The sequence below is a fragment of the Euprymna scolopes genome, chromosome 9 (genome assembly GCF_053919585.1).
Source record: "Euprymna scolopes isolate OS-2025 chromosome 9, ASM5391958v1, whole genome shotgun sequence".
NCBI lineage: Eukaryota > Metazoa > Mollusca > Cephalopoda > Sepiida > Sepiolidae > Euprymna > Euprymna scolopes.
This window is the reverse complement of record NC_136490.1, coordinates 141,421,851-141,447,874: the sequence shown is the minus strand read 5'-3', so window position 1 is coordinate 141,447,874 and position 26,024 is coordinate 141,421,851. Positions and strand designations below refer to the sequence as shown.

Below are 26,024 nucleotides of genomic sequence, written 5' to 3'. Positions count from 1 at the left end.
AATAACTTCTTTTTACGATTTTATCGATTTTAATGGTCAATCGCAATCATTATCAAGCTGATTTTAATCTTAGTAGCTTGGAGTTGTATCCCTTTATTAAATATGGTGCCTTAAACACAACGTTCTTGCTCTCTCCTAAAGTTTGATTTTCTAAGTTAAAAAAAAAACTCTCCTTACTAGCAATTTGTAATATAATATGACATTTTTGTTCGGTGAACATGCATCATAAAAATTTTCTTTTCTTGTTTTTGTAATTAAGTTAAACTCTGGGTTGCATCGTATATTGTGTATAATATTAATTGTGTGTAATATTAATTGTGTATAATATTAATTGTGTATAATATCAATTTCGTGAGAAAAAAGAGAAAGCAAAAAGAAAAGAATGGAAAATGTGTATACCGGAAATTGCGTGGACGTTGTTAAACATTGTTGTTCTGCGACGGTGTGATCTGGCGAAATCATTAATTGCGTGAGCTCACCCTGAAATAAGAGATACAGAAGCAAATATTATACTATGTATTACATGATACAAATAATGACTGAGTAATTTATGTAAATATAAGACTTTATCGCTACCTGAATTATTCTTATACATTGTTGTAGTGCCCAACTTACGGATAACAATGAACACTTTCACTTACTATAAAGACCAGGAAAATATGTATCTCGAGTGCGTGGTTAAACACCAGTTATAAACATTTTACAGTCGGACTGGCGTATAACCACTTCTCTCTATTTTTTGTATTTTTTTTTTTTTTTTGTATCAATGCACTTCATTAAATACCGAGTTGTCTCTCTTCCGGACTCTTAGCGGTCCACAAAGCCTATATACAAAATCATCTAAAACAATCTGAATATGAATTTAGTCCCAGTCATAAATGGTGATCCCGACGTGATAAGATATTAAAAAAGCGACCTAATTTAAGTAGTTTTATTGAATTCGTATGACAGCTTTTTTTTAGTTTCAAAATAAGATTTTACATTGCATACTGTATGGTAATCAGCTTTGGCATTGTTGACTAGTAACAGAGAGACATTAACAGGTTAGACACTAAAACAAGAAACATGTAAACACTACAGAATAATATACAAAACCAGTGTCTACCAAGACTGTATCTGCCAAGAGAAGCAGGAGGTATGGGTTTGTCAGAGATTGACAATCAACACCAAGCTACTATTGTGAGCACTGGCCAATATTTGATAAGCTCCTAGAATCCAAACCTTAAAATTGTATATGAATATCAAGAAAAGAGGGCCAGCAGAACTACGTCCATCACAAAACTGGCCAAATATTTTGCACAAGACTGTCTTACAAATGAGACAGAAACAGAAAGCAAGCCTGCAACAAAAAATAGCCCAAAAGAGTTGGCAAAAATACACTAAGATTTTCCTTGCTGAAAACTAAAAGATTGGGCCAACCAACAACGTTCCAATTATTTTCTGGGTAAACTATCATATATATCGATAAAGAAGGCTCTCTAAACTGGCTGAAAAGAAGATCTCTTCACTATGATTAGGAGAATGATAATGCCCGCTCAAGATCAGGGCTTCATGACCGATGCTTTTAAAAAGATGAGTGGTCTCAGCAATAACAAAAAGTGCAGGTATCTCCACTGGAAAATCTGTAATAACTTGAATATTCAATTTAGTAGAAAATCTTGTGAACATGTTTACCAGAAAGAACAGTTGGAAATAAGTCATACACCATCCACTATGACTACGAAATTCCTATACCTACATACCTAGAAAAGGGGCTATTAAGCCTGACAAGTAGTAACCTTAATTAGAATTAAGTGTCTCTAATGATGCTGGCCTTAACAGAGCTGAGAGGGAGAAAATAACAAAATACCGAGGACTTATGTATGACATGAAAAAAACTATATATAATTATAGGAGCAACAGGACTCATTAAAACATTTCAAAAACTATCTGGATAATATATAATTGTATTTAAAGGGATGGTTAGAATCTTAAAAAGATCTCCCAGTTGCATCAACTAAACTAATGGGAGAATGTTTGGCATCTGGTAGAATGCCACATCCTCAGCAAAAACAAGGTGATAAGAAAATTAGAACAGAAAGAAAGAAAACTTCAATGTTTACTAAACACTGCTCTCGAGTTTCTAGGATCTCAATGTACAGGGATTTGTGAAGACAGCCTGACATGAGGATATTTTCCTCTACAAGTAAACTCGGACCAAATATTTAAAATAACAAAGTATTTGAAGCCCAAATAAGATCCTCCCTATATGGCTATCCCCACGTGGCTATTACAAGGAATGGTACACATTCTCCAAGTAACAGAACTAAGATAGATACTCCACCTGACTAGCTGAATTATTGTCCTGGAATCCGATATTATAACCAGCATCTGAAGACAATTTAAATACTGGCTAATCGAATACTGAAGTATCTATCGGATCTGCTTATAGAAGTCCATTCAAGAAACCTTGATCACCAACGATTACGCAATGATCTCATTTTAGTTTACAATCTCCTCAATGTTTATTATGATATATCTTTGGACGTATAATTCACTCCTGCACAAGAAAGAGTACACAGACACCACAATATATCTATTGTCCCACCGATTTCGATTGAATCGAAGAAGGGTCGTTTTTTTTTCAATCAGGATTCCTGGATCTTGCAATAGACTTCCAAGTGAGGTAATACCTTAATCAACAACGCAACAATTCAAGGTGAATTTGGAAAGGCGCTGGTCTACTGTATCCTCTTCCGTGTAGAATTTTGTCATTATTTACCATTTATAACCGAACTGAAGAATATTTGTTTTATTTTTTGCCATATAAATTGAATTACATTGAGTTGAATATTAGTTTGGTTAATATAAGTTTTATTGGAGAAAAATCAAAATGATTATCTTACCTTTAACGAACTTCCCTGACAACTGCTTGATCCGATGGCTATTGTATACTGTTCGCCTGTTTGGGATACAAATTTTTGCTGTAAAATCCGAGAAAACGCTAAATCACAATCGTAAAAGACAGACAGCGTGCGACCGTGTATGCTGATGGCTAACTGGTGCCATTGACCATCAGCTATATTGAGTTCAAGATTAACCACTTCTGGTTGAGATATTGATGAACCGGAAGTTGGGCGCTCAAATTTCACAGACTGGTTGTCGATTCTTAGACCGAACAGAAGATTACCGTAAGAATCACTGACTACCAACGGATAGCCCCGGCTACCGTTGGGGAATTTGGCGGTGAATATCAGAGTAAATTCTTTAGGGAATTTGTTCGGAAAAAGAGCTGAGAGAGGTGAGCAGTACACGGAACCTCTGCTCACCTGAAAGATCCGAGGCGGCCGTGCTTCGGTAGATGTCACGTGATCTGGTGTGCGATGGCGAAATAACCGTAGAATGTTCTTGATGCCTGAAGGAAAACATTTTTGAAAGTAAAGAGTGAGAAACTGGATTATATATTTTTTTAAAAAAAGTTACATACGTCACATACATACATGACTTCATAGATTGGGTTATGTTTTAAAAAAATAATTGGTAATTTTATGGAAATTATTTTTTATGAAGTCTTATCTCTTCACTTACAACGACTTTCCTCACAGATGATTAATTTAGAACAGTTAGTGATGGAAAAAAACTGCAAATCAATCAACTCGCTGGATCGTTAATTATTATTATTATTATTATTATTATTATTATTATTATTATTTTACTCACTAGGAGTAGTTACACAGGCCATCATATAGATTATCATTGATTTCTCATTGGTAGCAACCATTGGTCTTCACTGGGATTTGGGTGGCAATAAGCCTCCCCAAGAGCCCAGTCCTCTTTACACTCATCCAGCGGATGTCTGTCTAGTGCTTTCTCTCTTCAGTCTTTCCATCCTCCTTGACCTTCCTCACTTATTTGGTGGTGCCAGTTTATGGTGACACACACAAAAAAGGAGCCGGTATCTTACAATTATAAAGTTTCGGTTTTCATAATTCCACATTATGTTCTTTTGTGTTTTACATTTGTAGCCATGTCTGTGTTTAGTTTGTGTCTGTAGTTCATGCGTTTCAATCTCCACATTCAAGGGTTTTCCTTAATATTTCAGCAGTTTTCATCATCGTTATCCGTTGTATCTTCTCAGTCACTCCTTTGATTCCAATTTCTCCCATTCTTTTTTCAAAGTTTTTCAGTATCGTTCCTAGTGCTCCTACTATTAGTGGACTTGACTTTCTTTATTTTCCAGATCCCCTTGAGCTCTCTGGCCAGTTCCGTGTATTTGCTCCGCTTTTCTGTCCCCTTGATCTTTACTCTGTAGTCTGCTAAAACGGCAAAATCTACAATCTGATAGGGCATTTCCTTCTTGTTAACTATTAAGATATCTGGTCTTCTTGCTTGGATGGGTTTATCCGTTTGTACATTCATGTCCCATAGGATCTTGTGACTTCCATTATCATTATTATTATTATTAGCAGCAGCAGTAGTAGTAGTAGTAGTAGTAGTAGTAGTAGTAGTAGTAGTAGTAGTAGTATTTACTCACCAGGACTAGTCAAACAGGCCATCATTTAAGATTTCTCTTTGAGAACAAGTTGTGGTGTTCTCTAGAGTCTGAGTGACAATAAGTCTCCTCAGATTTCCAGTACTCTCCATCTCTTTCGGTAACCTTAGCAGATGAATTTTATTATCATTTACTCACTAGGAGTAGTCACACAGGTCATCATCAAAGATTTCTCTTCTCGCAGACTATGTCTTGAAATCTTATTAAATTTACTTATATATATTATTAATATTTTATTTTTATTTTTATTTTTTATATATTAGTATAAATACTAATCGTATTCTAAATTTTCCTATTCGGGAAGTGGTGAGCCATGTATTTAAAATCTGTCCTGTTCTTAAATCTCCGAAACAGCTACATGGTAGGCAGCTGAGGGTCCCCGTTTTCTATTTTAAAATTTTAGTTAAGGTTTTCCTTTCTCATCTTTATATAGTTATATTCTCTTTTATGATTGAAGACTTTTGAGAAATCGCCTTATGCAAGTGCTAAGTCCATTTCTATTTAACAATTTTAGTTAAAGCTTTCTCTTTTTTTCATCTTTATAGTTGAATTCTCTTTTGTAAGCATAAACTTTTTAGAAGACGGATTATCTAGGGGTTAAGTTTGAGATAGATTAAAAATTTGTTTTCGAGAATTTAAACTGCATTCTTTATATTTTTTACATTTTGTTTTTACTCCAAGCTTCTTTAGATTCTACCTATCTATCTATCTATCTATCTATCTATCTCGCTCTCTTTCTCTCTCTCTCTCTCTCTCTCTCTATATATATATATATATATATATATATATATATATATATATATATATATATATATATATGTGTGTGTGTGTGTGTGTGTGTGGACTAGCATGGATACCCAGCGTTGCCAGGGTCGACATGAAGTTCAGTTTGGACACACCTGCTATACTAAGGATATTGAGCAGTTTTTCATAATTATATGTCAACTCTATCGTTACCCCAACAAAAATTTAAAAAATAAAGGAACGGATGAAAACACGAAAATGTAATCACCCCGCAAAAGAAGAAGTACTTGACAAACTCGCCACCAGATATTTCGGCAGAAGGGATACGAAGAAAAGCTATTCTCCGGATATTGAGCACCTTCCGATTACAAACATACGAAAGAGAAACCATCTGATTTATAACTTATCGCATTAAACACACCGACAACGCATTACACATGTATATACACATTAAAAAAGTTGCTGTGTGTGTGCCATTAAACTAATAGGCAGCATGAACACGCGTTTGCTTGTGTTTACACACATACACGTGCGTTAGTAAAAACCTGAAAAGAGTGCTCAATATTATTGTAGGGTAAATAGATAAGCAGATAAAATGGTAATATATATATAGATATATATATTATTACCATTTTATCTGCTTATCTATTTAACCTACAATAATATTGAGCACTCTTTTCAGGTTTTTACTAACGCACGTGTATGTGTGTAAACACAAGCAAGTAGACAAAAGATTTTGTGTAGACAAAATATTTTGAAACATCAGTTGGAAATATTTACTGATTTAAAACCACCTGAACAGTGAGAAATATATATATTTTTTTCTCTCACTGGTTTTCCAACTGAAACCAATTTCCCTTTTTCCTCATTCGATTCTTAGCTTTTAATTTATCATTCTGACGTTTCCTCTTAGAGGGTCAGACGATAAGGCCTTAAGGAAATTTTAACAATTCCACCTGCCCGTTTTTTTGTTTCTTTGATCTTTTTATTTAAATTAAATTATGTTTTCTCTGAAATTTCTCCTTCCATTTTGCTGTACCAAGAATTTACTTATATATATATATATATATATATATATATATATATATATATATATATATATATATATATATATATATGGCTTACCTTTACAAGAGAACATATTACATTGTCGCTCCTCTTTAACTTGACCTTCGGGGCAACCTGGGGGATTGTCTTTTGAGCACATTCGTCGGCGAATCTGTGATCCACCTCCACAATTTCGTCGACAGGGACCCCATCCGCTCCATTCTCGCCAACCTAAACGAGATGTAGGCAAAGAAAATGATCATACAATATGTATATATATATATATATATATATATATATATATATATATATATATATATATATATATATATATAAGAAAGATGAAAGTTTCCACAGGAGGAACAATTAAGTAAGAAAAGATAATTTTCGCTAGAAATTGAGTTAATGAGTACTGGAAGGTATGTCCTGAGAATATGTTCTAGAAAAGGAAGGTCAAGTCTTTTCCTTGGGATTTTGATGCCATATATCGATTTTATGGTGTGATTTGATCTACTCTATTTTAAGAATAGGTGGACTCCTCCAAACACTATAGAGTTATGACGAAATGTAGTGACAGTCATTGCTGACAGTCATAGCCACAGTGTCGGACGCAGACTTTCTGTAACATACTATTTTGTGCTTAGGATATTTTAAGAACAACAGGTCTCATCTAAAGTTATGTATTAGGTTGAGAAGAAAGTTCTTGCAAAATTTTATATTTTGATTTCAAGTTATGTATTTTCAAATGAATTTTCTATCTAATCGACTAAATTGAAATCGTTTTAAAACAGTTATGTCTTATTTTCAGAACGCTGAATACAAGATGGAAAAATCAAATTGGCATAATTTTCTTATTTCAATTCAAGCTGGGCCGAAAAGCTGCTAAAACAGCTCGCGATATCAACAAAACATTTTGTCTAGGAACCACTACTAAACGTACAACACAATGGTGGTTAAGAAATTATGTGACGGTGACGAGAGTCTTGAAGATGATGAGAATAGTGATTGTCTATCGAATGTTGACAACGATTAATTAAGGGCCTCGATTGAAGCTAATCTACGCACATCTGTTCCAGAACTTGCTTCTGAATTCGACGTAACGTATACGACGATTTCCAACCATTTGAGAGAAATTGGAAAGGCAACAAAACTTGATAAATGGGTGCCTCACTAATTGAACGACAACCAAAACTAAAACGCCGTTAGGATGTGTCATCTTCGCTTCTTTTACTCAACAAGAATGACCCGTTTATCGACTGGGTTGTGACTTGGGATGAAAACGAAATCGTGGTAAGGACCAACGAGGATAAAAAAAATCAAGAAGAGAAAGCATTAATCAGACCTCCCTTGGATGAATGCAAAAAGGACTCGAATCTTGTAGAGACTTGTTGCCACCCAAATTCCAGTTTCGTTGGTAGTGAGAAATCAATGTTAAATAAATGTTACGATAACGCAAATTCATTTGCGAAGGTCATCAAAGGAAGTGGAGAGTACTGGATATCTGGGGAGACTTGTTGTCACCCAGACTCCAGGGTGCATCACAGATTGTTGTCGGTGAGTAATCTCTAATGATGATGACCTGTGTGAAAACTTGAATTACCAAAGAAAGAACTGAACTCCATTAATACCAAAAGGCACTGAAAAGACCGTTAACCTGTTTCCCAAACATGTGAAAATGTAAACATCACAACTAAGTGAATAGATCTACTACTTCCTTAAAACTCGTGGACTATTGCTCAGGGAATAAAAAGTATATCGGAAAGGAAAAGGAAACAAGACTAATTATCCATAAATTAAAAGACCTTGAGCGAGGTAAAAAAAAAAAAATGAGGGAGTGGGGAACATAGCCATAGCCTGGATTGATTACAAAAAAAGCCTATGAGAGAATCCTACAAGCATGGATAATTGAATGCCTAATAATGTACAAGATATCCGACAAGATTATTAATATTGTCAAGAGAGCAATGGAAACATAGAGATTGGAAGTGACAGCTGGGGGACAGCACCTGAGTGAGATAAAAATACAGAGGTATCTTTTAAGGGGACTCACTATTATACTAGTGTTTATCATAGCCATGATACCACTCAACTACATACGTAAGAAATGTAATGCAGATGCAAGTCTACAATCACAGAACAAAGAATAAACCGCCACTTACATATGGATGATCTAAAGCTGTTTGTAAAAACCAAAAAGGAACTGGAGAAGCTGATAAACACAGCCAGAATATTCAGCCAGGATATTTGGAAACAATTTGGAAGAGTAAAGTGTGCATTATTAGGGATGTAAAAGGGGGAAACTAGATATATCAAAGGGTATGGAACTGCCCAGCCAGAAGGAGATGAGTGCATCTGGTGAACATGACACTTACAAATATCCAAAGGTGTTGGAAACAGACACCTTCAAACTAATGTTGGGACGATTTATCGGAATCGGAATCAGGACTCGGAAAAATCGGAACTTTTGGGGGTATCGGAATCGGAAAAATTTATGCATATTTTCCGATGCCAAAATGATTCTTTTAATCATCTTTTTTATTTGATTCTATTTAAAACAAAATCTTTCACTTCTATTAATATTTATTGATTTTAAACTACGAGTAAAGCTAAAAGCTATAAATCACGTTCCCCACACAAAAGCATGTTTTTCCGTTTGAGAAAATATGTGCACATTTAATACGTGTTTTTTTTTCATGGTAATCGGGAAAAATAAAAACTTTATAGTTAAATATTTAAGGATTTATAAGAATCAAAATTGGAATCGGTAATTGTATCGGAATCAGGAAAAATGTTAGAATCGTCCCATCACTACTTCAAACCTTCAGAAATGAAAGAGAAGATTAGAAAAGAGCACATGAGAAAAACAAGGAAGATGTTAGAAACAAAACTATGCAGTAAAAATCTGAATAAACACCTGGGCAGTTTCGCTGATAAAATACTCTGGGTCATTCATAGGATGAACTAAAAAGAACTTGTGCAACTGATCAGAAAATGGGGAACCTAATGAAAATGTACAACGCATTACACCCGAAAGACGATACTGACCGACTGCAAGTGAAAATAGGCGAAGGTGGAAGGCGTCTGATAAACTGATGAAGACTGTGTAGAAATACGACTAACATGGTTACATTTATAGTCGTTCATAGTCGTTTTCTAATATTTTATTTTTTATAAAAGTCGACTTTTCGTCAAACTTTATAAATTATTTTTTATAAAATTTGAGGAAGAATCGATTTATATAAATGAAATGGATTCATTGTCTTTAGTCACATTCACTTTTAGATAATTTTCGAAATTCCATTTGCAATTTGTCGCAACAAAAGGATTTCAGATAGGAGCTTCAAACTTTATTTCGTGACATCAGAAGGTTACGTTACTTTAGTGCAAGGGTCATGTATATTTACATTTAGGTCGTGGTAAAATGCACAAAAAATGACTTGGAAAGTACATAAGTCAGAAGACTGATCACTGTTGCAAAAGACGCAGCCAAGAAGAACAATACAGAAAACGATGGAAAAAGAAACAAAAAGACAAGCAAAGAAAAGTGTGAAGAAAAAGAACTACATGGACGATTCATTAGGATAACAGAAGATAATCATGAAAACACTTGGGACATGGCTAAGGAAAGGACACATGAACAGAGAAACAGAATCTCTGCTGACAGCTGCACAGAAGAATGCGATTAGAACCAACCACATTAAAGCTAAAATAGGTAAAACACAAGGAAACAGTCAATGTAGACTCTGTGGACAAAGAGACCAAACAATAAACCACATAAGTGAATGCAGCAAAATAGCCCATAAGGAATATAAGGACAGGTATGATTGCATGGAGAGGGCAGTGCAGTTAGAGCTCTGCAAACGACTGCACCTTGAACATGCAGTCAAATGGCTCAATGACAAACCAGAAAGTTACTGGAAAACAAACACAACATAATCCTTTGGGCTATGGAGATACAACCAGATAAACTCATCCAAGCAAAAAGACCAGACACCATAATAATGAACAAGAAGGAAAGAAATTGCCAAATTATAGATTTCGCCATCTCAGTGGACCAGAGGGTGAAGAACAATAAAACAGAAAAGCGAAACAAATATGTGGAAATTGTCAAATGACTGTTGCAATAACACAAATTAATTTGCAATAGTTATCAAAGGGGGTGGAGAGTACTGGAAATCTGAGAAGACTTGTTGTCACCCATATTCTATGGAGCACCACTGGTTGTTGTCAACAAGCAATCTATGATGATGACCTGTGTGGGAAATCCTTATAATAATAATAATAATAATGACTGCTCACCCCCGAACTTATATTTCAGATTCACAGCCAATAATGTTACATTTGAGATGATTAGTGGAGAGTGACTGTGAGAGAAGAACGGACATCTAGGATTTCTGGTTGAAGGTGGATATATTGAGGAGAAGGTATATATATATATATATATATATATATATATATATATATATATATAGCCAGTAGAGTTTAGTTTCCTAGAAGTACATCCAATGAAACAACATGTGTCTACCAAAGAGTGCTCAATGAGTGAACAAAGCAGGTATATTAAATTTATTTATACAACGATTAATGGCTACATATGTACATGCATGTTTCTGTAATCACCCGCGTTGGGGGACTACGTCTTCAGGCCAAGAATTACCGTCGAAAACTAATATTTCAATCAAAAAACATTTTCCTATTTCGTTTGTAAAGTTAGAATGTAACCTGGGGGGGGGATTCATAAATCGATGAAGAGGACAAGTGAGGTCTTTGAAAATGATAAACATCTTCTTTTTCATTTCCCTTTCTCTTTATCCATCCCATCTTTTGGTTTTTATGGCATAAGGTACTTGAGAATTTAGTATTTATGTCTTACAGTCTCTAAATTAAAAACATTTCCTATGGTCACTAAGTACTGACCGGTGTCTTTCAATCAACACCCATCCACACACATACACGCACACACACACAACACATACACACACACAAACACATACACACACACGTTAATACAGATATTCAGAAGCGAATATATGCTGTTCGTTTTATTTTACTCACACACACGCACTTAAACTAGGCAATAACTATAACTACGCAAAAATAAAATTAAAATTAAAATAAGGTAAATAAAATAAATAAATAAAAAATAAATAAAAAAATAAAAAAAATAAAAATAAAAAACAAAAAAACAAAAAATAAAAACAAATTAACAAACAAAATAAGAATAAACATACAATCTCGAAAGTTATCTAAACTCCAAATGTACATATATATATATTAATATACTTATAAACGCCTACATCTTGCTACACCCGCGCATATATACACACATACATATAGATATACATATACATATAATAGTCATATACAGTTATGACATGTTTACATCCATACCTACATACGTAGTAATATCCATACGTGGAATCTCAACGCGGGTGATTACAGAAACATGTATGCACATATGTAGCCATTAATGGTTGTATAAATAAATTTAATATATATATATATATATATATATATATATATGTGTGTGTGTGTGTGTGTGTGTGTGTATAATATATATACAGTGCAGCAAAAAGAAAGTCTGCACTTGTAATTTTTCAAAACCTGCAAATTTAAGCTAAATTTAATGTAACTGTTTACACACCTATACCTCATCTGATTCGCCTTTTATTCCTCTATAATTTTACCTGTTGATATTTGACTTTTAATTGAAATGTTCTAGTGTTCACGTCAATTTAAAAAAATAACTTCAAATTGAGGAGACAAAAAGAAAGTCTGCTGCAGCAAATTCACTTAAAACCAGCTTAAATTATCGGTCTTAAACCAGTTTAAAATATCCACCAACAGGCAACAAAGCACATCTAATCGTAATTGTTATTGTTCCAGGTTATACAACATAACATTTAGTCCATATGCCAGAACTTTCTCTTAGAGATCATCAGGAGCTCATTAATCTCCATCCTTCTGGTATATCCAATTGAGAAATCGGCCGCGGATTAAAATGTGATGAGAAAACGGTACAAAAGACTGTGAAAAAGCATCAAAGCACCAGCAATGTTTGTGATGACCCTAAATCTGGTCGTACTAGAGTTACTTCTAACAAGGAAGACAATGCTATCAAGATCCGCAGCCTAAAAAACAGATTTGAAACGGCTCCCCAAATACAACAACAGTGCAATTTTGTTAAAAAGTGTTCTCTTTCTACTGACAAGAACAGATTAAAGGAATTTAATTTGTGAGGATATGTTGCAAGACGCAAGCCAATGATTTCTGTAAAGAACAGAAAGCACCGTCTGGACTTCGTTAGATGCAATAAAGATCATGATTCTTCATATTTGTCAAAAGTGCTTTTTAGCAACGAAAGCAAGTTCAATAGGCTAGACAGTCATGGTAGGCAGTACGTCCGTCGGAGAAAATACGAAAAATTTAATCCTAGGTGATCAGTTTCAATGCTGCAAGGTGATGAAGGTTCGGTTTTTGTGTGGGGCATTATTGATACCAATGGTCCAAGGTTGAATTAATTCGACCAAGTACATTAATATGTTGATTGAGCATTTTCTACCCTACTTTGACCGGAATTTGGATAATAATCCCATCTTCATGCAGGACAATGCTCCCATTCACACAGCTGGTAATGTCAAGAGGTTCCTGGAAGAGCATGATATTCCGTGTTTGGATTGGTCTGCACAATCTCCAGACCTCCATCCTATCAAAAACGTATGGCATTACATCAAAATTTGGAAAAACTTTGGACAAAATTTAAAGAAAAGTGGGATGCCCTTTCCGCGGAGTATTGCTGCAGTCTAATTCAAGGTATTCCCAAAAGATTGCAGGCTGTCAAATTGCAGAAGGGTTATGCTACTAAATATTTACTAGTTCATTGTGTTCCTGTTATATTTGCGTTGCGTTAATGCCCTAAAGTTACATTTAAATAACAATTTTCCATTGTGCGGACATTCTTTTTGCCTCCTCAATTTGAAATTATTTTTTTTTAATTGACATAAACACTAGAATAATTCAATTAAAAGTCAAATATGAACAGGTAAAATTATAGAAGAATAAAAGGCGAATCAAATGAGGTATAGCTTGTGCAAACACTTACATGAAATTTAGCTTAAATTTGCAGTTTTTGAAAATATAACAAGTGCGGACTTTCTTTTTGCCGCCTATATATATATATATATATATATATATATATATATATGTATATATATGTAATGAATGTGTGTATATATATATATGTATATGTAGATGCGTAATGAATCCATATATATATATATATATATATATATATATATATATATATATATAGATGTGTAATGAATCCATATATATATATATATATATATAGAGAGAGAGAGAGAGAGAGATGTGTAATGAATCCATATATATATATATATATATGTGTGTGTGTGTGTGTGTGTGTGTAATAAATCCATATATATATATATATATATATATATATATATATATATATATATATATATATATATATATAAGAAATCAATGAATAATATTAATAAAACGTATTAAACGGCATAAGTAATTAGTGGTAACATTGCATGATAATTTGTTTGAATTTTTCTTTTTAAACAGAAATACGAAAATAGGTAAATATATAAATCTTTTAAAAAAAATACTTTGCAAGGATGAGATATAGGAAAAATATTTTCGCTTGTGTCCTTTTCCTTATATGAGAAATTGTTTCTATAATGTTTTATTGTAAAGTGTTTTTTTATTCATTAAGTCTGAAGAAAGGCTGTTCTTGTGACAATTTTCAAATGACATAATGTTTGAATTTGTCCGAATAATCATGAAGCAATTGCAACCAACGATGAAATACACTATTTGTTGCTATTAATCCACTCTTTGATGTCTTGGTTTTTGTTAAAACAATATATATATATATATATATATATATATATATATATATATATATATATATATATATATATATATATATATATATATATATATATAAACTTATAGAATATTACAACTTGCAATTGATTTTACCTTATCGCGCTTTATGGATTACATCATATGCATACATTTGAACAGTAAAGAACTCTTCATTTGGTCTGAATTATACTATTCTTCGTTGTGTTGGATATTACGATTGTGCTTCTATTATTTAAACGACACCATGAGATATCCTTTTTTTAATCTTGGCTTCTTTTCGATTTTTCATGCAAGCTTTATAGTTTTTCAATCTATGTGCTAAATAGCAAAATTTATGAATGCCGATAAACATTATTTTGCTAAAAACATTTCCTCTGATAAGATGGACAATTTATTTAAAATCCATAGATTGAGGAAAAAAAACCATTAAAATGTTTGTATTCCTTTTTGATTAATAAATTTGTCGTTTCTATTTTATTTATATAATAGTGTCCAACAACAGAGCAATTTATTTATATTCATTTTATCTTTTACTTATATTTTGAGATTTTCGTTATCTGAAGTTTGTGCGAAAAAAATATATAAACTTGCAAATACAATGTAAATATCGCTATTTGTTTTTTTATTGCCTTTTGTGTTTTATTGCGTTTTGTGTTTTATTTATTATTATTCTTGTTGGAACGTTTGTTTCGCATTCATCTTACAGTTGTGCGGTTTGCCTTCGAACGTGTCACCAGCTCAATTCGTTTGGACTGAAGTATATCTTTATGAATGGAATCAAAGCGATTGACAATAGAAGATCGAATGTCACCAAGGTGCCGCGCAAAAACACATCACGCATCAAAATATCAGCTAATATTCCCCAACGACACGCAAGACTAGTGACACGCACTGACACGGGTTTCATGATGCACCTGCCAACGTAAGAAGCACGCCCCCATCTGCCCTGACATACATCATGGACATTTCAACGATTCGCGAATGTCATTTACAAACATACATACAGCAAATGCGAGTGCGAGCACACACACACACACACACACACACACACACACACACACACACATGTGTGTGTGTGTGTGTGTGTGTGTGTTTAAAATGGCAAATGGTGGACCCCTTAATTTAAGTCTATTTAAGTCAAGGGGAATAAGTCAGTTTGTTACACTGAATTGGTCGCAAAGCTCTTCCGCATTGAAACCTACGATAAAGCACCATAATTCGATAAATTCTATTTTTATTTGTAATTATTTTTCTATTGGATCATTTTTCGTAATTTTTGGAATTTATACTAATTTCGCAATGACACATAAGTACGTAAACATGTTTTCACGTTAAATGCGTTGGTTTAAAATATGTAAACTCATATAAACAAGCATCCATGATTGTCTTAATCAACTCTGGGTTATCTCCCCTTTCTATTCTCGATGCTGGAAAATTTAAAAAGAAAGGAAATACACTTAATTATAGCAAGGAAAAAAGAAATAACAAACAAGTATAGTATTGTTGTCAGCTATTGTATCACCCAATGTATCAGCCATTATTGTGGTCACTCATTAGTCAGCCAAGCGTGACCGATCGTTCCGACAGAGAAACTCATCGCAGGATGCTAAACCGCCAGATATACTACCTTTTGTATGCCTTACCTGCCGAGAGACACGTAGCGACAGTGGTCTGCCTGTCTGTCGGAGATCGGCGACATACAATCCAGTTTCGTGATCATACATACTTCTGTGTCTTCCTGGCGTCGATTGATTGCCAATTGCAAACAGATTAACGAAAGAATAAGTATATACGGAGCCGGACCCCCGTGGTGGCCGAGAAGAAAGGGTTTTTTAAAACATCTTCCATGTTTAATTTTGTTACCGCCATGCTTAAACGTTGTGGTAAACTTTTATAGAATTGTTTCTACTTTAACATCATATTCATTTTAATATTACTGCGTTAATATAGTTAAAAAATAAACTTTGTCGAATATTCCACTTAAAAAAAAATGGTTACGATTTTCAATTAAAAAACATATCTATTGCTAAGGCCGCTAGAAATATCATTCTACCACCATAGAAGGTATATCACTCTCGGCGCAATCCCCTACTTCTACAGGGTGTCCAAAAAGTCACTGAAGAATTTTTAACTTAAATGGATTCTTTATTTTTGATGATATCTTTCTGTAATTTTAACACAATCTGACTAAAACATTCGAAAATGTTTTTATCTAGATGCAAAATTCAAGCAATCTTAATTTATGAAAAATAATATGTTCTAAATGTTGCCCATTTTCAGCATCGCATATTTGTGCTCTTTCCAAAACAGACTTGACTAACCCCGATTTTTCTTGTGGAGAGATCTCAAAGAAAGAGTTTATGTTAACAAACCCCAAACCCTACAAGAATTGAAGGAAAACATCTGGAACGAAATAAGGGAGTTAATCTGTCATGAATAATGTTTTGGAAAGAGCATAAATATGCGAAGCTGGAAATAGGCAACATTTAAAAGACATTATTTTTTATAAATAAAGATTGGTTGAATTTTGCATTTTGTTACATTTCCCAATGTCTTATTAAGATTGTGTTAAAATTACAGAAATATATCTTCAAAAATAAAGGATCTATTTAAGTTCACAACCCTTCAGTGCCTTTTTGGGCATCCTGTATAAGAGCCAGATTGTCCTAACATGGAAAACTGTTAGGAAGAGCTGCTCAGAGACCTTATCTTGCCTCGACAGGGTTCAAAACCATCTTCGAATCCTAGTAAGTAATATCCTTTTCTCTTCCTTACAACCTCTTTTACACAGAAAAGACGTTGAGAGTCTCTCTGTTTTATCCGTATTTTCTCGACAAGTACTCAACCTAGTTTCAATATATACCCCCTCCCTGCAACACATTCACAACAAACACTCATCTAGCCCCAACCACTGTTAACAATTTCCCCCACTCTGTAATTGTGCCTAAATTTCAACGCAAATCCCACGAACAAAAGTTTTGTTTTTAGAAAACTTCCCTCCCGTGGAACGCTATACCACGGGTCTGTTTTCCAGCTGACTACAACAAAGTTATCTTCAAGTCCAATGTAAACAAGTTCTTGTTAGGGGCGTCCTTCCTCTGAAAGTACCAAATCGTACCCAAGTTCCACCACTTCCGGAATATTTTCGACAAAAGTTTATAATTTGTATGTATTGAACACGTCAAGCTTGTGTTTACTTTCATCAGTCAGGTTATGGCTCGGACAAGAGTTTGAAAGATGTGGTTTTAAAAAATCACTGAACAGAATAGCAATCCTAATACTGCATTTTTTTTTTAACTTACGGTCACCGGTTGTTTAAGTGACACTCATGGATAAAGGTCAACGTGACAGGGAGACCGTGAGACTACACTGTAATAATCAGTAATAGTGGAACTTGAAATTAATTATTTTAACACGACAACTCAAAAATAAATTTATTTATATTAGACTTGAAAACGAATATGTTATAGTCAGCGGGAAAGCAATCCCGCATTATTGTGTTCCATAGGCGAGCAGTTTTGCTCATGAATTTTTCGTTTAGTTTTAGGCACAAATAGAGAGTAAGAGAAATTATTGACAATCTGGTTTCTTAACGGAATTTTACTTCTAATATAGTAAAATTGATCTCACTATTTAAAAATGTTTTTGTCAAGGGTTTATAATTTATATTGTTTAGACCATTTGGACTAGTATTCACACAAACACACACATATATATTTATTTATTATTTTTAAAACAGTAATCTACGTAATAAAAAATAATAAATAAAATAATAAATAAATAAAAATGTTATATACGTCCAAACAAATTAAAAAGGGCGACTTTCTAAGTAAATAAAAAAATGAGCTTCGAGGCGGAGCCAATATTAACCGTATGTATCGCTTGAAAAAAACAATAACAAATCTAAATATATATATATATATATATATATATATATATATATATATATATATATATATATATATATATATATATGTATATATATGTATATATATATACATATATATAAAATCTACAATATATATATATATATATATATATATATATATATATATATATATATATATATATATATAATCTATCTACTACTATATAAAAGGAACTCTGTCTTTGTGCGTACGTGAGACATTTTGTTTCCTATTGACTCCGTAATGGCTGAACCGGGCTTTTTTAATATACTTGATATATCTGGGAGTATTTTACGTAAGTTTTGTTTTGTGTCAGAATGCCCCCGATAAGTATAGACAATCGATAATCGAAAAATCTGATTAAAGAAGTAAATCCGATTTTGATTAAAGTTCACACTTTTATACAACCTTATATTACAAATGCATTTGAGATGTTTTATTGGAATTTAATTGCTTCCCTACGATAACAATATGTGACACAAGGTTGTTTTAATGTGGAGGAATACCAGCTTTTCAAGAAGGGACACACTGGCAGTAAGCAAAAATAAAAATTGCCTTAGTATAGAAGGGTTTCCCCTATATAGATTAAGGATAAATTAACTTAAATGTAGCACCAGAACATATACTACACTCGAATCTCGCCCGACGTTGAGAAGTTTTATCACAGCTGAAGCAAAAAGATCAACCCTATAAAATCAACTGTAGATTCTTTTATAAAACAGGGTCGCGTTCGAAATTAATGTTTCTTTTTATAGCACATTTGAACCATGATACTTGACTTTTGCAGTTTAAGCTTTAATTCCAGCCATTATATAAAAATAATTTTATAAAATCAACAGTACGTTCAATTCCCCCCCCTCAAAAAACGTGAGATCAATTTAATTTGGATCCTAGCACATTGTGCCCTGATGATTTGTTCAAAATCAAACTTGAATAAGGAATCTAAAATCTTGATGTGATTAGGTCCGTTATGAAAAGAAAAATAACTGAGTTTTCTGAAACTAAAATTAAAACAGTGACTAAATGTCCAATATATCTTCGTTTACCGTGGTTGGGGACAGTGAGAAATTCGCCAAACAAATCAGCTCAACGATTCAAAAATGTTATTTGAGATGTATGAATTGTGTTCTCTACGAAAACATTAATACCATCCTCTCGAAAAGATGATCTATCCCCCACCCTCTATCATAATATTAATGTAATTTACAATTTTAAGTGTAGTTGCGGTGCCAACTACGCAGGTCGAACAACGTTGAGATTGGACGGGAAAGTTCAACAGCACATACCTAGCAAAATTAAAAATAGAAAATATCGAGCAACAGACGTACTTGCCAACACATACGAGTCTTCAATAACTGAATAATAAAAGTCTTCCCTTTATGATTGCAATATTTAAATTTTGTACCTCCCAAAGAATCATGATTATATATATATATATATATATATATATATATATATATATATATATATATATATATATATATATATATATATAAAGTTCAATCCCCCTTCTTAGGTTTATTTACTACTAGCGCAATGCAAATCTGTCTATAAATAATAAATAAGCAACCGGAACACGCTTTGCAATTAAGGGGTTGGAATTGTCGAGTTACTCTCTTATAAAAACTAACATATATGACTTTGTATTTTAGCCGTGTAAGTGTTAACATAATATTTTTTAATAACCAAAGATATAGTAACTGGAATCAAACTTTATATTATTGATACAGAACTATTAATAATGAATGTATACATATATACATGTGTGTGTGTGTGTGTTTGTGTGTGTGTGTGTGTGTGTTTGTGTGTGTGTGTGTGTGTGTGTGTGTGTGTGTGTGTGTGTGTGAATAGAATGAAGTGATTATACGGCATAACCTCGTTGACACACCGGTCCTTGCTAGACCACCGAAGTTAAGCAACGTTGAGTCTGGCTAGTACCAGATGGTTGACAATTTGTGAATTTTAGGCGTTTTATGTGGTCTCCGCTTATCTCGGCATTGTTTTCAGCTGCCCCAAACCTCCACTTGTCACTGGTATTCAACAACACCGACTCAAGAGAGAGGTGTTTGGAGATTGCCCAACTCTTGTCACAAAAATTGCGCGCGCAGGTACCCTTACAGTGGGTATCAATAGTCTGTCAAGACTGAAGACAGTGGGTATCAATAGTCTGTCAAGACTGAAGAAAGCAGCCATGAGTGAATGGTTACACACATATGCAATCATACTCTGATAAGAATATCTGTATACTCTTAAACATAAGCTCTTTTGATATACTCGTATGTATTATTTTTTTTTTATTCAGAAAATGACCATTTACAAAAATATTATATACTAGCATTTCAGCCCGGCATCGCCCGTGTGTTTAGAGGTGTATGTTAAGCAAAAAAAAAAAAAAAGAAGGGGGTCAATTTTTTAAATTTGGACCCCTATTATGACCTCTTAACATTTATTGTTTTGGGCTCAAATCAAGTTATTAAGTTAGATCCATGTCTACGGAACCTATATTTAAAATTTCAAATGTTTAGACGCAAAATTGGCGGAGGAGTTTGGTAGAGTCCTCAAAGGTCAAATCGTTGAACTTTGACTCGTTAACAGCCAAATTTCTGACCGAAACGAATTACAAAGATTTCCCCAAATCTCAGTACACTGTATATCAAATTTCGAGTATGCAGACTGAAAATTGACAGAGTTGTTGCATAGTAAAATGTACACACAATGCCTACTAGACACAATCCTCGAGTGTCTAAGGTATCTCTGTACAGGGGTTTGTCAGAACAATCTGGCATGAGGATATTTTTTCCATAGAAGTAAACCCTGACCAAATATTCAAAATCACATTTTGTATTCGCAGCCCAAATAAGATCTCCTCACTATGGCTACCCCACAGCATTTCTGAGGAATGGTGCACCTTCCCTAAGTGATATTACCTCAAGTAATAGTACGAAACTGGATAATCTACTAGGCTAGATAAATTCTTGTCCTGGAATCCAGTAAGACCAAGAGACCAACGTGAAAGATATACTACAACGTATAAAAATGGTTAATTGGGGAGAGGAAAATTATGTTCTCAATTTCTTTACTAACTCAGTGTTTGGGAGATAAAGAACTTAAATGGAACATTCAAATATCTATGTATCTCATATAGAGTTCAATGTTAGCCCCAGGTTGTGGGCCCCTTGATTTCTGAGAACTTCGACTGAAGTAAAATAAAACAAAAAGACACACACACACACACACACACACACACACACACACACACACACACACACGTTCACTTTTATATATATACTAGCATGGGTGCCCGGCGTTGCCTGGGTGTGAGGTGTATGCTGAGCAAAAAAAAAAAAAACGGTCAATTTTTTAACTTTGACCCCTATTATGACCCCTTAACATTTATTGTTTAGGGCTCAAATCAAGTTATTAAGTTAGATCCATGCCCAAGGAACCTATATCTGAAAGTGTTTAGACCCAAAATTGTAGGAGGAGTTTGCTAGAGTTCTCAAAGGTCAAATCGTTGAATTTTGACCCCTAAACAGCCAAATCTCTAGCCGAAAACCGATCACATAGATTTTCCCAAATCTCAGTACCCTGTATATCACATTTCGAGTCTGTAGACTGAAAATTGACAGAGTTATTTCGTAGGGAAATGGACGGACACACACACACACACACACACACACACGTTCACTTTTATAGATATATAGATATACTAGCATGGGTGCCCGGCGTTGCCCGGGTGTTTGGAGGTGGACGCTGAGAAAAAAAATAAACCCCCCCAAAAAACAGTCAATTTTTTAAACTTTGACCATTATTATGACCCCTTAAAATTTATTGTTTTGGGCTCAAATCAAGCTATTAAGTTAGATCCATGTCCAAGGAACCTATATCTAAAATTTCAAGTGTGTAGACCCAAAAATTGTCGGAGGAGTTTGGTAGAGTTCTCAAAGGTCAAATCGTTGAACTTGGGCCCATTACTCGCCAAATATCTGGTCAAAAACCGATCACATAGATTTTTTCAAATCTCAATACCCTGTATATCAAATTTCGAGCTAAAAATTGGCAGACTTATTGCGTAGGGAAATGTACACACACACACACACACACACACACACACACACACACTTTCACTTATATATATAGAGAGAGAGATAGATAGATAGATAGATAGATAGATAGATAGATAGATAGATAGATAGATAGACTAATAGATTCAACAAAAATATATACGTATACATAAATATATATGGGAACAAGTTTTTGTTTACAGTAAAGATTTTACGCAAATATTATGCAAGTATAAATCATGTAAAATATCTGCATGAATATAATTACACGTAATAGTTAACTAAAAACAATCATCCCATAAGAAAACCGAAAAAACTAATAGTGAATTAATTCAAATGAATGTTTAAAAGAATATGAAAATTAGCTAGATCTTTTGCTAGTGAATGCAATTCTACGACCCATATATAAGAACTTTGTATTTTCTTTTTAAATAAATAGAAAAGAGGGTTTTTAATATGAATATCTATACACACAAAAGAAAAAACTAATTTATAGGAGTATAGATAGATAGATATAATAGATATAGTATGATATTAATTACTGGAATATTCACCTCCCAAAATATTTGAATTCTAAGTCTCTTTTCGAACACCCGATATATTTTATCAAGTGGGACCCCGCGTTCACATTGTGTGTGATTTCGCCAGGTTTTAATCCGCCTACAACGCTAAGGCTATCCAAACAACGTAGTCATTTAATTATTTTTTTTTATTTTATTTATTTATTTTTTATTTATTTATTTATTTTTTTTTTTTTGTCGGCTTGAACAGAGTAAATGTGTATATTGTTTGTGATTTAATTGTCACTTGACGGGGACAAATATGACACATGCTCAATTTAATGAGAATGGACCACACACAATTTAAAAAACACATGATGAATTTATTCATAAAATGACAGGTTTCCTTACTCATGGCAGACATTAGGGCGTATGCACAGGCCCTTTTGATAAACTACAGAAAAAAAAACTGATTGAGAGACGAAAATCCAAGTACCGATGACCTGGCAATTTTTATGTTGTGAGGACATTATCACCTTCCAACTAGTGTCACTAAAATAAAAGAATTCCATGTTAAAATAATTTTTTGTTTGTTTTTGTTTTATACTTCGAAGTCAATACGTCAATCCAGGCCTGGAGGTCACTCTAGAATAAGAGTTAGGTTGATAGTGAGGCAATATGATCTGTTATGGTGGAACCAGGGTAGGGCCAAATTATTATTTATTTTTTACTCACGTTAACCCTAAACAAAGCATATCGCCACTTGGATGTACGGTGCTACTATTTGGGACCATTTTCAGGAAAAATTAACAAGATGTTTGTTTACATTACATTTAAATTTCTGCATATCAGCACAGTCAGGGAAGCAGGTCGCAGGAAGGGAATTCCGAAAGTCTAGATGTTCGAGGGAAGAAACTATTAGAGTAGAAAGCTTTCTGGTATTTAGAGGGGGAGACTAGCGATAGATGCACCAGCCCAGGTGTAGTAACAATACCCCATGCGTGGGCGAATGGTGACTTTATAGAGGTACAGGATGCTCTCAGGTGTAAATAGTCTTCTAGCACAATAGAAAAAATTCACCTTTTTTGCAGCAGCCTTCGCAATGTCCTAAATGTATTTGTTCGAGTTCATATTTCCTGTAAATGTTAAGCCGAGAAGTTTGAAGGAAAAATTTTCAGGTCGGGTGTTATTTGTCATGGATATCGCTGGTTGGGAAGGCTTCTTATAATTGTTAAAGAAGAGCAGCTTAGTCTTACTAGCATTAAATGTTACCATCCATATACGGCCCTATACCATTATGATCTGGAATCTAAGGATTCTGCTCTCGAGGAGAAGGACTCAATAGAAATGTATTCACATGAGATTTGAACATGTTATAGTCAACCAGGAAGCAGATATACGATATTAAGTTACACAGACGGACAGTTCTAGAAAAGAAACTGTCCATGGAATTTCCGTTTAGGCTCAGATAAAGAGTAAGGAAAGTTGATGGCGGTTGTTGTAGCTAGGCGAGTATTTTTTACGAAGGTTTTACAGGGAGTGACCATAGGCGGGTGCTCAGTCGAGCATCTCGTTTTCTGACCATTTTTTTTTATTTTACTCGAGAAGTCACCGCTTATCAAGACCCGAAGGCCACTAGAGAATTAGAGTTAATGAGTATCAGTTGGCCGGTGAGAAATACTGTGACGATCAATAAAGGTGGAACTTGGGTAGTGTTTGTTTATTTAAGAGGAAAGCTCCACAGGAACTTGTTCACGGCACACTTGAAAATGGCTATGTTATAATCAACCAGGAAGCAGCCCCGATGTGTTGTGTTCCACAAATGGGTAGTTCTAGGCGAAAAAACTTTGCTGGTGGAATTTACGTTTAGTTTTAAGCATAGATAGATAATAAGGGAAAATTTTTAGCAGTTGTTGTAGCTGGACAAGTGTTTGCTACGAATGTTCTACAGGAGGAAAATATAAATAAAATGAAAATATAGATAGAGCAGAGATATACTTGTTTCGTCTATTCTGTAAGAAAGACGAAGTAGGGTGGAGAAGAGGGATTCGATCTCTAGATTTCGAAACCGGTTTTGAATCCTATCAAGGTAGGAAAGGATAAACTTAGCTCTTCTCCAGATGTGGTAACAGCACTTTATCTTACAACGTATTTGGCTTTTATACAGGTAGAGTAATGCATAAAGATGAGATGTCTTGTTTTATGGCCTTGTCTTTGAAATAGCTGTCTGTTTATGTGTCTTTTCTCGTAGAACATTGTCACTTTTTCGTCCGTTGTTATGGGTGAAGATTCATGTTGCTCGGCCATCTTTCAAGTTGTGTGCATGTGTGTGTATTTCTCGATGCTTTTTTTTTTTTATAAATATCGCTTTATTTATAATTATAATATCAATGACTCGTGAGTGAAGAGAAAGAAAGTAGTTACGACTCAGTACACTGCATACCATTCTAATAATGAGCTAATCCAAAACTGGCCAAAGACGACAAAAAGAAAGTATTATATAAGTATTACATAAAAATGGATTACTGAATAAAATGAGGCAAATAATTGTATTTCATGATGATTTGTTCATTTTAAAACTAGTTGCTTTCACCCGCCGTTGCTCGGTAGCGTATTTAATTGCAGTTTGTTTGGATTTGTGTTTCTTTGAACTATACCATTTTTGTTTTTGAAAATATTTATAGATTCAGTTAGTATGGACGAATATAGACATAGGTCAATTTATAAGATAGAGGCTATTTTAAATAATTCTGATCCAGATAAAGTATTTTAGAGTAAGTATTAAATGGAAATACATTCTATTCCTTTTTTCAACATGCGACAACGACTAACAAGAAAAATTAATGGATCAGAATCAAATATTAATTTTGTAGTAAGACAATTACCAAACAATTATATATATATATATATATATATATATATATATATATATATTCCAAGATCAAAATATTTATTTTTCATGCAAAACATCTTCGGCATGTTAAAATTTCGGTACAATTTGACAGACCCGTATCGTTATGCAGAAACAAACGGTTATTATTATTTCAATATCGCCTCTTTGCGTGCATATACTCTTCAGAAAAATTAGAAAAGTTCCCGGTGGATAAAGTTTCTCATAATGTTGAGTTTCCTCAAATGAATGTCAGAAAAGAAAAACCACATTTAAAAACCAAGCGTCTAGAAAAGGAAAAGAGTTATCTTTTTCTACTTCCATCGTAAATGTGAGGGAGGTGTGTAAATTATTTAATAATTTAAAGAAAACCACAGCTTCGTTATGCGTACCGAAACAAAAAAAGGTGTCGTCAACGTAACGCATGGTCTTGAGCAT

The 26,024-nt window shown here is 33.7% G+C and overlaps 1 protein-coding gene across 3 annotated transcripts in view; it reads right to left on the bottom strand.

The window, feature by feature from the left end:
• LOC145284886 (uncharacterized) overlaps positions 1 to 26,024 on the bottom strand; it is a 216,488-nt gene that overhangs the window by 102,962 nt on the left and 87,502 nt on the right. For all 3 annotated transcript variants that reach the window (XM_080133956.1, XM_080133955.1, XM_080133957.1), the window contains exons 2-4: positions 6,401 to 6,553; positions 2,886 to 3,394; positions 400 to 480 (exon numbers count right to left, since the gene is read on the bottom strand). In XM_080133956.1, coding sequence (XP_079990082.1) covers positions 400 to 480; positions 2,886 to 3,394; positions 6,401 to 6,553 — 743 coding nt within the window. The remainder of the gene's footprint in view (positions 1 to 399; positions 481 to 2,885; positions 3,395 to 6,400; positions 6,554 to 26,024) is intronic.